A 15,242-nucleotide genomic window follows, 5' to 3' on the forward strand; every position below is an offset into this window, starting at 1 on the left:
ACAGAGTTTGTCTTACATACCACCTCTGTTCAATGAATGCCATGTCAATTTCATGTAAGTTTGTATTCCACAAAAGTAATGGGTGGCAAAACGAAGGCCGCAGAATGAAGGGGGCAGTGCGTCATTCGCTCCAGAGCATGTCAATTACACGCGCCTCTCGGATTGTATTATGTATTAATGGAAAACACGGCACTGAGAGAGAGAGGGGGGGGACTTCTTGATGCGCTTCAACAAGAGGTGGGTGTGGGCCTTTGAAGAGAATACAATAATTGGCTGAAAGGGCAAGAGCATCTTTCCACTTTGTGTGAAATGAGAGAATGTCCCGCTCCGTTCCCCCCGTGGGACTGGAGCTGCACAGTGGAAGGGCAGCAGAGTAAATACACTCACCCATCAGGATTCTCAAACGCAGCCATGGAAACTACAGGGGATGTACTGTGCCTTGCAATGTTAATTTTTATTTTATTTTTTTTATTTTTCAGTTCTGTGCAATTCTCTCACTAAACAAATGAAGGCGCAAAGCTTACAGCCAGAACATGGAAGCAATTTTCTAATTTTCATAATCCTTCCTCTCTAATTTTTATTGTTTGCTATTGATTTCTAATGTTTTTTCAAGCTGTAGTCATGACAGAGAATTGATGAGTTGTAGCAGCGCCTCTAGGAGTGTCTGGGCGGTCTTCAGACACTGCAGTCAGAGCTGGTCATCGTCTCAGCCAGCTCAGGCCAACAATTAAGCCTTGAGCACCAAACAACATTCCGCCACGTTCCCTGGATCAATGGAGTCGTCATTCAGCCGTCAAGCAGTTAAACAGTGAGCTGACTTCAGTGGTATTAACACAGTCAGGCTGTGACCTTCGCTGATGCGGCACCTCTCTCATCCCTCTCCAAGAGGGCCCATTTGTGCCACATCTGAGGGAGCAGAGTGCAGAGAGCTCCCGGGTTTCAGGAGTTCAGCAGATGGAATGGCTGCAGTGCAGTCCAGCTCTGGTTCAAAACCCTCAATATTCATTATATTTCAGTAATCATTCACCATGACTTACTGTTTTTCATGTTCTCAATGTGCTTATTGCAGTTTTCATTAATTTCTCAATATTTATTTAGCGAAGATTGGTGGAACCTCACATACACATTGTAAAAGCCCTGCTCTCATCCACTTGAACAGCCACATGGCACAGACTTCATTACTCTGTACGGTGTGGAGGCAAATGTCATTGATCAGTCTGTGCCCTAGGAACCTAAAGAAAAAGAGCCCACCACCAGTGACCTCATCCTCAACCCAACGCTGCCTGTTTCTGTGGGTTTGCCCGAGTGGGGTCTTCCTTTAGCACATATTATGGAAACACTTGCCCTCTGTCCCAGATCAGCGGTGTCACCCTGTCATGGCATGGTGTCAGTGCCAGAGCTCAGGATTGGCTAGCCATCAGGAACACATTCCTTTTTATTGGCTGGGTGCGGTCTCCGTGCCGACAGTGGGAATGAGCCATTGGTTCCGTTGTTAAAGAGACGGGGGAAACTACCCCTGGAAGAGTGTGGCGCGAGTGTGTTATGTGGTCTCTAACGAGGGCAAGCTTTAAGGGCAAGCAAACACCCAAAACCATACCTCACACACTTCTCCTGTCCAAGGAAAACCTGGAGAAACCTCCTTTCTATGACCTGGAGCCACTGAGGAGCAGCCAAGAGTGGTGACTTCACTGTGACCCTTTATTAGCCAGAGCAAGGCCTTGTGGGTAGAGAGACGCTGTCAGAGACCTTACCTGTGCAGGTATGAGGGGCTCTTTGTCATCAATGTCAATCAGGATGTCGTCGCGGGGGGTCGGTGCCATCTCTCCTGTTGGTACCAAAACAAAGACATGACAAGATGTCTATTCTTCTCTTCCATCTCCTCCTCTGCCAAAGATGGCCTCTGCTTGTCTTCCTGTCCTCCATTCCTTCTCTCAATCCTTAGCCAATCTCTAACCTTTTGCAAGCCACCATTCCCTTTCTGCTTTCTGCTATTCTATTGTTTCCTCTCACCCATCGATCAATCTCCATTTCTTCCCACACCAATTTTCCTCTCTTTCCTCCTCACCTATCTCGTCCTCGGTGGGATCTCTCTCCAGCCCGTCTGACTGGCAGCGGAACTCCTCCAGGGAGCGAATGGTGCACTGCCCCACCACCGGCTTCCTGCCAAACTGCCTGTTGTCGATCACCTTGATGACCAGAGGGGGCATGTACAGCTCCTCCTGGGGCAGCAGCTTCAGGCAAGAACAGAAGGGGTTAGACAAAGGGCATCAGAGTATGAGAATGGATGTCAGGAAGAAGGGGGGGGGGGGAGAAAGCAAAGTGGCAGACAAGGCACGAGGATAGAGACATCTTTATGAAAATAATTATGTACTTTCCGTCAGTCATGACACTGGTGGAACAACTGTCCTTGAAGCGTGGCTGCACTGATTTCAACGTTTCAGAAGTCATTAGATATTTTAAAAACATGGCTTTCACCCAAGCAGACTAAAGGGCATGTCAACAGCCATCTTCTACGGAGCGTGATTCAACTGACAGTGCGCCTTCGGAGTTTCCAACCCACTAGCATTCTTTCCACAAAATGGCTGAGATCTCTGAAAGTCAGTCAGCCCAGTTAGTGTAAACAAAACCAGACCTGCGAGCCCTTTACTGGGGAGCAGTGGAGACTGACAGTCATCAGGCCCCTCCAAAATCATTACGCTCCAACACTCCCAGTACAGTAGGACATCACCTATAGGGACTCCGTCATGCAGTTACGCCTTTAACATTATCCAATAAAAACTATGAAGTCATCCACATGGCCTTCTGCCACAGATAAAGTGACTGATTTGGCGGGAATCTGATGAATTAAAATTCATCATTGTGTGAGTGGGTGTGTGTGTGTGTATGTGTGTGTGTGTTTTGTGTGTGTGTGTCATACCACATCAATGAAGAGTGTGTTGACATCAAAGTTGGGGTTCTTCTTGGTGTTACGGATGACACAGGATTGCACCATGCGTCCACCGCACTCCACCTGCAGACTGGGGCAGGACACGCTGGCCATCTGGAAACTCTTCAGGTTACGCAATCCCCACGCCAAGATCTACGGAGTCAAAGGTCAATGGGGGAAAAAGTCACTTTGAATGAGATGTAACCAAACTAACAGCAGGAAAGAGAAAGAGAAACCATGGAAAGTGAAATTACACCGTTCAGCTGACATTTCTTATAACACCATGATATTTCATTAACAGCTTTATATAGTCAAATTAATATTTAGCTGACAATCAAACTGTGTTTACACAGTTTCAAATGGACTGTTACCTCTATAGCTGTGCGCTGCAGAACCGGTCGGATGCCCTCAGGAACCATGTACACATTGGGTTCCCTCTGAGGGGGCGGGTAGGGCAGGTCCGAGTCCTCTGGCTAGTCATGGAGATATGGAGATGAGACTGACATTGTAGTGACAAACAGTCTAGAACCGCACATTGTGATGTACAACAAAGAGCTTCGATTCAAGAGTTAGTTCTTCTACACATGCTGCACACAAAAGCAGAGATCACACTCGGGTTTGCTTAAAATGGCTCTTTCTAGAATCGTGAATCATGGCTGGTGTCTCTGCATATATTTATTACACTGAAATATGTGTCTCGTTCTCAGGGTTGTAAATCTCAAAATGAGATGATTCCCATTAGCAATGATAATGACTAATTTCCCCAAGAATATAAGTCGTAAACCCATAATTTAGGTGGAAGTGTAGCTTGATTGTAAACGATGACTCTTACCCTACAGTGATGCAGTGGGCCTACTGTGATGTGGCTCCGTGCGTGTGTGCGTAACGTCTGACATTAATTAGTGAGAGACACAAACTCCGAGGTGTGCCTCTGAAAAAATCATGCAGTTAAACAAGGCTTTTGTTCACGTATTCATTAGGACAAATCAAAACACAGGCGCCATTGCTGCTGTGAGATACAGCAGACCCAACATAGATGATTTAGTCGCAAACACAACGTCGCCAAATTAGCAAGTTAATGACCTAGTAAGACACTGTATCAAGGCAAGAAGAGAACGTGTCATGGTAGGAGTCAATGCAAATAAGTATGTAGGAGTGTAATGCTGTCAAAGCAAACACTTAATAAGAGAGGGAGCAAAGCCAGAGGGCTGGGAAAGGAAGGGAAAGGCAGGGAGAACATGTACAGCACTCAAGGCCTGATTTCAAGATGATGACCACAGCACTCTCCAACAAAGCTGTCTTTTACAGAAGTACAGCTTATTACAACAAGCGCTTGCATGAGTGTATGAGTGAGTGTGCACATTTACGTGTGTGTATGTGTGTGTGCGTGTGTACATGTATGCGTGTATGTGTGTGTTTGTGTGTGTTTGAGCGTTTGTGTTTGTGTGTGTGTGTGTGTGCAGTAAGAGGATACACTGCTTTTCCATCTATCTGTTTGTAATGTATTTATCCCATTAATTAGCCCCTGGTTCATTTCTGAATGCCATCTCCAGAGATGTTTTTGCAAGGAAGATTCTCCCAAATGGGAAACAGGGTGGAATATGGTCTTGGCTCTCACAGCTCAGATCCAGATTTTCCGCAACACCTCCTCCATAATCCCCTTACCCCGAACATTTTCCTAACATTGTGTTTGAATTTATTAAAAATGATAAAGGTCATTAGCGGTTCAGTCCCACTATACTCAGTCTCAAAAGCTACACCATCTATTATGGTTTAGTGAGACAGGTTATTCAGCAAACTAACTTTAAGATACTGGATGCCATTGTTCAAGGAGGCTCCTCTCTGAAGGAGCAGATCCATTATGACTCACTGTCCCCCCCTTGTGTTGAACACATATATTTATATTTGTTGTAATGATCTTCTGTCGTAACATTCAAAGGGCAAGACAAGGTGCAGTACATTGCCAATAGATCTATCTAGCATTCCCATAGTTTTTGAAGATGATCCTACAGATAATCACAACAGTGCTGCTGCTACGTGCAGCCTGATGCTCCAAGAACACTGGGACACTGACAGTCACACTCCTGCTGCTATGTGCAGCCTGATGCTCCAAGAACACTGGGACACTGACAGTCACACTCCTGCTGCTATGTGCAGCCTGATGCTCCAAGAACACTGGGACACTGACAGTCACACTCCTGCTGCTATGTGCAGCCTGATGCTCCAAGAACACTGGGACACTGACAGTCACACTCCTGCTGCTATGTGCAGCCTGATGATCCAAGAACACTGGGACACTGACAGTCACACTCCTGCTGCCAAGTCGGTCTTTCTTTTGGAAACATTATAGGTACATAGCTTTGGTGGTGTCCAGATTTATTAATGGTTCACTTATCAGTCATTTTCAGAGTTGTCGTTTTTTAGTATGGGTCTGTGTGTGTTTGTGTGTTTGTGTGCGTCTCTGTGTGTGTGTTTGTGTGCGTCTGTGTGTGTTTGTGTGGCTCATATGAACATGGTACGGTTAGACTTGTACCCATTGCTGCTGGTTTTCAGAGAGGGATCCTGGGTGAATAAGCTAGGAGAGGCCAGAATGAGACAGAATTCAAATGGAGATGGAGTGGGTGAAGAGAGGGAGAGAGCACAGGGAATTGGAAAGAGAGGGACAGAGACTGTTACACATCAATAAATCACAACAATACGGCAATCCTGCCTGAACTGAAACCCCTAGCAAATAGAAGAGTATGATCACAACATGAACATAACATGCTCTAGGGCCCGGCGAATACTGTCCATTTGAAAGTAAGATGTATGTAATGTATGCAATGTACAGTATGTATGTATGTATGTATGTATGTATGTATGTATGTATGTATGTATGTATGTATGTATGTATGTACTGTATGTATGTATGCATGCATGTATGTATGTACTGTATGTATGTATGTATGTATGTAAGCTATCCAAATACTAACCTCATCCATGATATGGGAAGAAAGGATTATGTCACCCTATTGGAGAAACACAAGATACATTATCTCTGTTCTATACGAGTCGTTGGTATGAGTTGGTGTACAAGAGGGAAAATTAGTGATCTGTACTGATAGAGGAGTGTGTATGTGTGTGTGTGTGTGTGTGTGTGTGTGTTTGTGTGCGTGCGTTTGTGTGCATGCATGTGTGTGTAAGTGCATGTGCGCACACAAAAAAAAAACAGAGAGCGAGTGTGTGTGTATCTAAGGGTGTGCATATATGTGTGTGTGTGAGTTTGCGTGGGTGGCCTGGCCAGCCTGCATGCATACACTGTAATGTGATTCCCCCATGATTATTCTGCTCTAACCCAAGACAGCTGGGCAGGTCTGGGCAGGGTGGGGTCGCTGGCATCCACAATCAGCCAGCGGGGGCCTGCACTGCTCACACAGGGCCAGTCTGACTGACCTGAGGACAGCAACCCTGTCCCCTGCTCTCAGCAGGTCACTGCTCACACAGGGCCAGTCTGACTGACCTGAGGACAGCAGCCCTGTCACCTGCTCTCAGCAGATCCTGATCGAAGTTTAACAGCAATGTTTAAACCACTTTCAGGAGTTCAATTCAATCCAATTACAGGGTCATGCTAGACTGGGTAAAGAGTATAGGTCTGTGTCTGAAAGAAAAAAAGAGCAAAGGAGAATGTGTGTGTGTTTCTGTGTGTGGATGAATGTGTGTGAGGGTGAGTGAGTGTACAAAAGGAAAAGAAAAAAGAAAGAAAGGGAGTAGGGAAGGAAGAATCACAAAATGAAAAAGAAGAGGGGACCTAGAGAAGAATCTAGACTAACCTCCTGACCAGGGATGTGATGAATGGAGGCCTGTGAAAAGAAAGGAAGAAAGAGTACGACCACAATGTTAATGAGCCTCAAATGATGGCGATGACTTCATAGGATGTTATTAAATTAGGCTGTGAGTGCTGGGAAAGCTACCTCCTTCACATATGAACTATGAACACACAATCATCAGAGGGACGCCCAGAGCCCCAGAAGAGCGAGACACCCCCCACACACACACACGCACGCACACGCACACACACACACACACACACACGCACGCATACGCACACACACACACACACAATCATACGCGCACACACACACACACTCACCAGACACTCACACACACACACACACACACACACAGAGACACACACACAGAGACACACACACACACACACACACACACACACACACACACACACACACGCACACACAAACACGCATACGCACACACACACACACTCAAACACATACACAAACACACTAACAAACACCATATTTCTTCAAACCCCACAACTTAAAATATCCCGACTGCCTCACACATTCCTCCCCATCCCAAAGGCAGTTCAATGGCACAGTCCCCCCGTGATTAATGAGCAGAAGATGAGGAACAGTGCAGTGCTGTGTGCTAATGATACAGGTGGATAAACTCCTAAACGCAATACAGGCCAGCATAGGTTCTCCCTACTACTGCAAACAGCTCTTGTAATTACACATTCAAAGCAGCCAGTATGTGAGGAGTATCATCATCATTCAAATAGGAATGAGCAGGTAGTAGCCGGTGACAGCGAATGTGATGAAGATGATGAAGAGGACTCAGACCTTCTCCCTGCGGATGAGCTCAAAAGCAGCAAGCAGTTCTCCAGCAGGCTTTCCGTTCTTCAGGACAGGGAACCAGGCCAGGTGAGGAGAGGCCACCATGGAGGGCTGGCACACGCAGCGGCCCATAAACTCATCTGCCCCCTATGGGCCAATCAAAGACATGAGAGATGTGTTAGGACTGTGCACAGAGATGTTCCACAAGCAAGGAACTTAAACTGCCAGTAAAGTAAGAATACAGTAAAATGATGAACACACATACACACACACACACATAAATTACTTACATAGGTGTCCTGGTCATACAGCTCCACCACGATGTTCGGGGGGTTCTTATCAGTGATTTCAGAGTCTCCAAATATTTCCACCTCGTAGAAGATGAGTGTCTGGTCCCAGGTAGGATTGAGGGTGTTCTTCACCGTTACAGTCTTCTGGCTTTGATGCAAGAAGGACACAATCGCATAGGGATCTGTAACAGCGAGCGAGAAAGCAACTGTGATGATGGAGCCTGGTCAGGCCGAGGATAACGCGCTGTTGAACTGTAGGTGAACCCCTGTCAAAATCTAAAGCCCATATGGTAGCGTGATGAGGGCCGGCCACTTCTCCCCTCTCTGTAAAGTGCATTTAAGGTCTGTGGAGGATCACAGCTGAAGCAGTGATTTGGCCGTCACTGTGCGCTCCTCTTCAGAGCGGTGCTTCAAATAAAAGAGTAAACACAATGAACAGTGGTGTTTGTGTTTTTATTTGACTATGTAATGACCGTGACCACGGCAAGCGTGCCAATTAGTCACTGAGAAAGACCAGGGCTACGCAGACTTCAAGGAAGAGATAAAAATGGAGAAATGGTGTAAAGTGTGTGTCAGTTTGTGATGTATGCTTGTCAACATATCTGTGTGCGCCTGCAAGTGAGCTCCACATGTGTCTGTGTGTGTGTGTGTGTGTGTGTGTGTGTGTGTGTGTGTGTGTGTGTGTGTGTGTGTGTGTGTGTGCGTGTGTGTGTGTGTGTGTGTCTGTTTGTGTCTTTGCTTTCACCCCGAGGGATAACATGAGGGGGAAAAGTTTTGCTTATGTGTTCCGAGGGAAAGAGAAATGGGATGAAATGACATCAACAACGCAGGAATGCCTGAGATGGAGGGGGACAGTCTACTGCGTTTATTATTCCAGTCTACGTAAAGGAGCCTCCATGGGATCGTTTCATTCAGGAAATGAAAAAAAGCCTCGAAACTTTCTCCCCTTTTTTCAACAAAACAGGACTGATTTTTCCCAGCACTGATTAACCTTGCCCCAGCACACACAGACACAAACACACACACACAGACACACACACACACACACACACACACACACACTCTCTCCTCTTCCCACTAAACACGTTGGCCCAAATAAACAGAGAGATAAACAAGCCTGGGGAGTGTGCGCTGCTACGCTGGAGTCAGTGGGAATTAAACACGGTCCGGGGCTGAACGGGTTGCACACGATAAATAAACACTGCGCTCCGGAGGGATTCTGGGATTGGATGGTGCCACTGCTACTGCAGCCCACGCAGTCAGCCCCAAAGCACACAGCAAAAATGCAAGGGCCAGGACCAGACATTAAAGAGGGACAAGGACAGGGACAGGGAGAGGGACAAGGAGTGGGACAAGGAGGGGGACAGGGACAGGGAGAGGGACAAGGAGAGGTACAAGGAGAGGGAGAGGGACAGGGACAAGGATAGGGACAAGGAGGGGGACAGGGACAGGGAGAGGGACAAGGAGAGGGACAAGGAGAGGGAGAGGGACAGGGACAAGGAGAGGGACAAGGAGAGGGAGAGGGACAGGGAGTGGGACGTGAGAGCAGACAGATGGGTTTGACCGTAGGTTTGACATCTGCATGTAAGAAAAGCAGGACTCGTTCTCCACCCTGCAGACTAAAACCTTTTCATATCATTCCAAACCAAACATGGATCAGAATCCATCACTTGCAATTGTATTCAGAAAGATGTGTCCGAGCAGTGAGACTACTGACTAATGAACAGAACTGCATTATCCATGAAGATGGGAGAACTAAATTCCTCATTAATTGCCTGCCTGCCTGATTTCAGGTCTAAATTCCTCTCAACTGGCCAGAGCCTCTGCCACCACCTCAGTAAATGTTTTGCCTCATCATCCGAATTTAATCAGTTTCAATTTCGATCACATGAAGGACAAGGGATTCCAGTGCTGAGCTGACTTATCCCATTCCCCCCAAAAAAGAATTATGGAGAGCCTGACCTAAACTTTTAGGAGATTTGTAATCAGAGAGAAGCGCCTCCTGATTTATACTGGGCTCGTGTTTTTTAAAGGATCTGCTGTGTTTTCTCATCTGCGTCTGTGGGATCGAAATTAAGCCCCAATGCCGTACGCTCGCGGCTACGAGGCCGTTCTTTCCATGATCTCGTCTACAAAACCAGGAAAAACAATATTCCCCCTCTCTTTCCTACCATCTCTTTACTGCTCACTCTCTCTTTCTCTTTTTCTTTTTTTTCTGCCTCACTCTGTTTTTAACCCTGTGGTTTTTCCAAGCACAGGAGATTTATGGTGCACATCTGCAAGAGGTGGCATCCAAGTACTGGACCTGGATACACACACACACACACACACACACACACACACACACACACACACACACACACACATACACAGCCTGCACACACATACATGGTGTGATCATCCTTTCTTCTGTCATTGTCCCTAAGTCTGTGAATGAGGTCACTTTGAGTCAAATATGCAACAGTACTGTACTGCTACTGGTGATTTATTTTAATCAATATATTTTAATTAATGAATTGCACTCTCACACCTACAAGACACTTACACATACACACACACACACACACACACACACACACACACACACACACACCAAAGCACATTCACACACACCAATGCATACTTACACACAGAAACCCACACCAACACTCCATGACTCCCATGGTAGAATCCTAATAACGATCATGATTGATGATGTTACGGTATGCGTATGAGCATCATTGCACGCACGCACACACAGCATCCTATTTTCCTACCACACTCAGTTGTTTTCCCCCTCTTCCCCGCAACACTGTGCTGCATTAGACTGTGAGTAATGGGCTATAAACTTTGTGCTTTACTTTCAGAATCATTGTCGATTTAACGCCACCATGGCCACCACCGTCTTGTGGCATTTAGCGAAGGCAGTGTGCAGTTGCATACAGTGACATAATTCTCCTTCCTATCATTACAATCACACAATCAGCAGGCTCCCATCACTCAGGGGGGGGGGGGGGCATGCCAAGCCCTCAGTGAAACACAAGCCAGACGCAACTAGGCAAACCCCCTGGAGGATCGGTCCCCTGGTGTTTACATCAACAGGCGTATCAGCTCAGCTAACTGAAGCTACTGTGTCCCACTTCCAGACATAACCACCGGCACCCGGCGACACCTCCCTCCTAACCCACCACAGCCCTCTGCACGGCATCTAAAATTATTTGGGGATTGTGTTGCTAAGGGAAGGGTTGGGGATTGTGTTGCTAAGAAGGGAAGGGTTGCAGCTTCGTGCGCAAAGCTGCCACTGGCTCTGCTCCAACCTTTTGGTCCTGACCTCACCCTAACTTCGTCAAAGGATGCCCCGTCTGAGCCGAAAATACAGATACTAACACACTACCACATTCTGGCACAATGTCAAGAGCCTAGCTAGTAATGCTACACTGGGACATTTCATAGTGACTTTCTATGTGTGCGTGTGTGGTAAGGCTGAATGTGAGCTAGTCTATGGACCTTATGTTTGTTAATCCTGGTGAAATCTGTTATTATGCTGTATTGGCACAAAATTCAAAATAGTTAATCTGATTCATTCATTATTTATTCTGTCCCTTAAGTATCACCTCCCTCTTTATTTTAGCCTGTACCAAACACATGATTTAGAAATGCAAAAAAACTGCTCCATAACACAATATCATGATCTATAGCTGCTTATACATGAATGGCTCCAATATCATTTGAATGCAATATATTGCAGACTGCATATGCCAAATAGAGACACCAACCAAAAACTGTAAACTATGAACTGTGATTTCTTTGTCATGCTGTGTTCATTTGTGTTAAACCCAGAATGTCTTCCCCTTCCCGTTGTTGCTTCGCCGGTGCCAACACCATATAATGTGGCATGGTTGCTTGAGAATGTGAATGGTTTGTAATACCACTCTCCATCTTTATTTATGGCTAAAGGAGAATGAAATATGTAAAGGGCAGATATGAGGAAATCACTGTCCATTATAGTGTTAAATAAAGCAACTTTGGCAAGGAGAGATGGCGTAATGACAAAAAAAACGGCAATAGGACAATAAAAAGACAAAATGGAGGGAACCTCAAACAGTGTAGACTTCATTCTGTTTGCCCCCCCAAAAAATTATACAGCGCCATCTTCTCCTTCTGCACATACATATTGCTTAGGGAAATCCTTTCATGCCTTCACCTCATTTCATGAAAAGGGTTGCTATGTCAGTGTGAGAATAATTGACTGACTGTGGATCAGTTCATTTCAACTTAGGGTAACATGAGCACAACACTTTAAGAGAAGGCCTGGAATCAGACTGATTTGAGGTCATAAAGTACCAACCCATCTATTTCCACACCACACTCAGACATGAACCCTGTCTTTACCACACCAAGGCAGCCATGGTGGCTTCTCCACTGCCCAGACTCATAAAGCCAAGATCCCTGGGTTCCCATCATCCTCTCTGCTCGAACACGACCCAGGCCAACTCACCCTGCTTGCAAGCCAGAGGCTGTATTTCACTGCCTCTGACGTAAAGAAGGTCCTGTCGGCTGTGCCATTAAAGCCCTAAATATATATTTTTATTATTTCGTTATTTATACCAGAAAAAAAAAAAACAAGTTCCTTGGATTTTGTGCAACACTGACCTTTTTCACAACGTATTCATAAAAATGTTATTCTGCTGGTGTTACTGTACCACTCTCAATGTGCTTCCCATTAGAACCTCCCTTGGACCCAGACCTACCACGCAATGGGACTGCACACGGGGAGCCCCACTAATGACTGGAATTACGTACCTTAGCTTAGCGACTATTAACAAGAGACCGTATGACATTCAAACTGGCACGGGGTGCTTCATGTGGGCATGCTTTTCCTCATAAGCATCCCTTAGGAGGTCTGAACCCAGCCTCAGCGGGCTTTCCTGAACGCCTTTCAAAGTCACGCCAACCAGCGCAGTGGGAATTACTAACTGACATTCTGGAAGTTTTGTTGCTGTGGCAACAGCGACAACGGCTAAGGATCGCACAGGGTTGAAAGGTCACAGCCAGGGTGTGACAGCACTCTGACACATGGTTGACTGTGTACTGGGGCCATAGTTGCTTGTAATGAATGTAAGGGACTTGGTAACACATTTTACTGGGCTGAGGATGTTGGCAATGTCTTACACATGGAGGTGACAAAGAAGAGGAAATCCATCTACTTTAATGGCAACTTGACTGGCAGTGTAGATGCCTGTAGATAATGCACACAACATGGGAAAGAATGTGGCCTCAATCGACAGATAGACCTTTCAACAGGCAACATGCACATCAACATGTTGATCAGTTCAGTAAAGAAGATGTCCCTACCTGATAGTTCTAAAAAGATCATTCATTTGGCATCCATTTTCATAGAGTATATAGACCAACTTAACACTTCCTGTAGTTTTCTGGGGAGGTCCAATAATCCTCCATGCTCATAAGATGTGGAATTACCTGAGAAGCTGTCTTTGTCCATAGCCAGCAGATCTCTCGCCTGATACAGGTAACAACGCAGGTGATAGCGAGCGCCACCTTAAACCAGACAGAAAACTATTTTTAGTTTCAAAAGCCTTTGGGATCATAGCAAACTGATTCAAACTAAATTGTGCTTACTGTCAAAAAAGCAAGATATGGTCGGTCGATTGACCCCAAAGGTTGTAGTGACAGAATTGTCATCATTTCTATCTTCAGTCACACTCGCCTTGAACGACAGAAAACAATTATACAAATCAAATTTCACACTGTACAGCACACATGCACACACTATCAACAGTCAAAATACAACCTAGGTTTACTGAGGACGGAACTTTGCACAGTAGGGCATAGGCATAGGTATTATGATAAGGGTTAGTCAACAAGAACAAACCTTGTTAAGCGCTAAAATAAAGACCACATACACAATCTAATATATAAAATGCTTCTATTATGTTTTTAAAGATAGCAATATTAGACTTATGGATAGAGCATGACATGTTATAGCCACTGAATTTAAGTATGGCATGCAAAATATGCCCACAGCTATTAACTTATTTTGTGTGTACATTTTTTACCTCTGACTCCAACCTCTCAATAATATTGATCCTCTTGTCTTACAAGTGGGAAAAAATATACGTTTATTCAATGGCCTCAAAGAAAGTTGTATCTTGGTCTTTTTACGGCCTTAGGTTTGCTTTTAAAAGACTGGATCTGCAGTCTAAACCTTCCAGTGGCATGTAAACTGAGTAGGTGCTAATGATGGGCCTAAACGTCAGAGACCAAGGAGCAGCTCAGAACCTCAGACCATTGGCAGGCCTGCCTCAGTGTCACCACTTAACATCACTGAAACAGGCATCTGCAGAGGGGGAGGGCTGGAACAAGGGGAGTTCCCTTCAACGTATCCTGCAGCCCAGTCGATTTCTTTAATACTATCTTACAGTCAGACCAGGGAAGGCAGAACCTGTTCCAAAGGTCCACACGGGCTGGTGCCAGGAGATCTGCTGTAGCCAATCTACGAGACGAGAGGCACCAAAGCAGCACTCTGGAGCCCTCATGTTTGGTCTGAGATCCAGCAGCAGGGCGCAGATGTGCCAATGACCACTTGGAGCCAGTCTGACACAACACACCCACAGGACTACAAGCACCAGAATTAGAGAGACAATTGTATTCTGTGTGTGTGTACACTCGCACACACACACACACACACACACACACACACACACACGCACGCACGCACGCATGCACGCACGCACACACACACACACACACACACACACGCACACACACACACACACACACACACACACACGCACACACACACACACACACACACACACACACACACACACACACCTACACACACAAACACACACACTCCACTTCTCCTCAAACAGAGTCCCGAGGCACCCTTAGATCACCCGTCTGATTCCACTACCCTTGCCCAGTCCAAATCAGCACCTCCAACCCATTAAATGTCTCACCCTTCCACACCCATTCTGGCCTGCCCCTGTCTACCCCTCAAAATGCTGCTTTTTTTCCCACCAAAGCTGTTGACATAAGAGCCCTCCTCCATCCCTCCTCCCCCGTACACAGTGTAGATATGATGTGGGTGTTTTTCCATCACATCTCACTCTGTCATAAACACCTTTAAGTTTCTCATCTGCCCTGCCCTCCCATCCACACAACACCACCCCTTCTCTCACTGATAGCTACAATTTTCCCCCTTGTTCCCAGAGTTACCAGTGAGCCCTCCAGAGCAAAGATGGCCGCTGGTCCCGTCTTCTCCAGTGGCTCCATGCGGCGTCGCCAGCGTCGGCGGCGGAACGAGTCGGTCTTGCGCTGCTTGAGGTGAAACTTCCAGCCGAACAGAGAAGCGTACTCCCAGCCCTCCAGCTCTGACTCATCTGGACGCTGCTGCAAGGGAGGGTT

The 15,242-nt window shown here is 46.1% G+C and overlaps 1 protein-coding gene across 11 annotated transcripts in view; it reads right to left on the reverse strand.

Moving 5' to 3' along the window:
* Positions 1-15,242, reverse strand: part of dysf (dysferlin, limb girdle muscular dystrophy 2B (autosomal recessive)) — a 67,550-nt gene that overhangs the window by 23,849 nt on the left and 28,459 nt on the right. For 4 of the 11 annotated variants that reach the window (XM_080839262.1, XM_080839256.1, XM_080839263.1 and 1 more), the window contains 12 exons: positions 15,054-15,227; positions 13,452-13,539; positions 13,293-13,370; positions 7,833-8,014; positions 7,549-7,689; positions 6,736-6,765; positions 5,899-5,934; positions 5,460-5,501; positions 3,298-3,399; positions 2,918-3,079; positions 2,066-2,231; positions 1,752-1,825 (listed from right to left, as the gene is read on the reverse strand). In XM_080839262.1, coding sequence (XP_080695388.1) covers positions 1,752-1,825; positions 2,066-2,231; positions 2,918-3,079; positions 3,298-3,399; positions 5,460-5,501; positions 5,899-5,934; positions 6,736-6,765; positions 7,549-7,689; positions 7,833-8,014; positions 13,293-13,370; positions 13,452-13,539; positions 15,054-15,227 — 1,275 coding nt within the window. The remainder of the gene's footprint in view (positions 1-1,751; positions 1,826-2,065; positions 2,232-2,917; positions 3,080-3,297; positions 3,400-5,459; positions 5,502-5,898; positions 5,935-6,735; positions 6,766-7,548; positions 7,690-7,832; positions 8,015-13,292; positions 13,371-13,451; positions 13,540-15,053; positions 15,228-15,242) is intronic. The other 7 variants (XM_080839265.1, XM_080839258.1, XM_080839257.1 and 4 more) reach the window with 4 other exon arrangements.

This window comes from Sprattus sprattus, assembly GCF_963457725.1.
Source record: "Sprattus sprattus genome assembly, chromosome: 5".
Taxonomy (NCBI): Eukaryota; Metazoa; Chordata; class Actinopteri; order Clupeiformes; family Clupeidae; genus Sprattus; species Sprattus sprattus.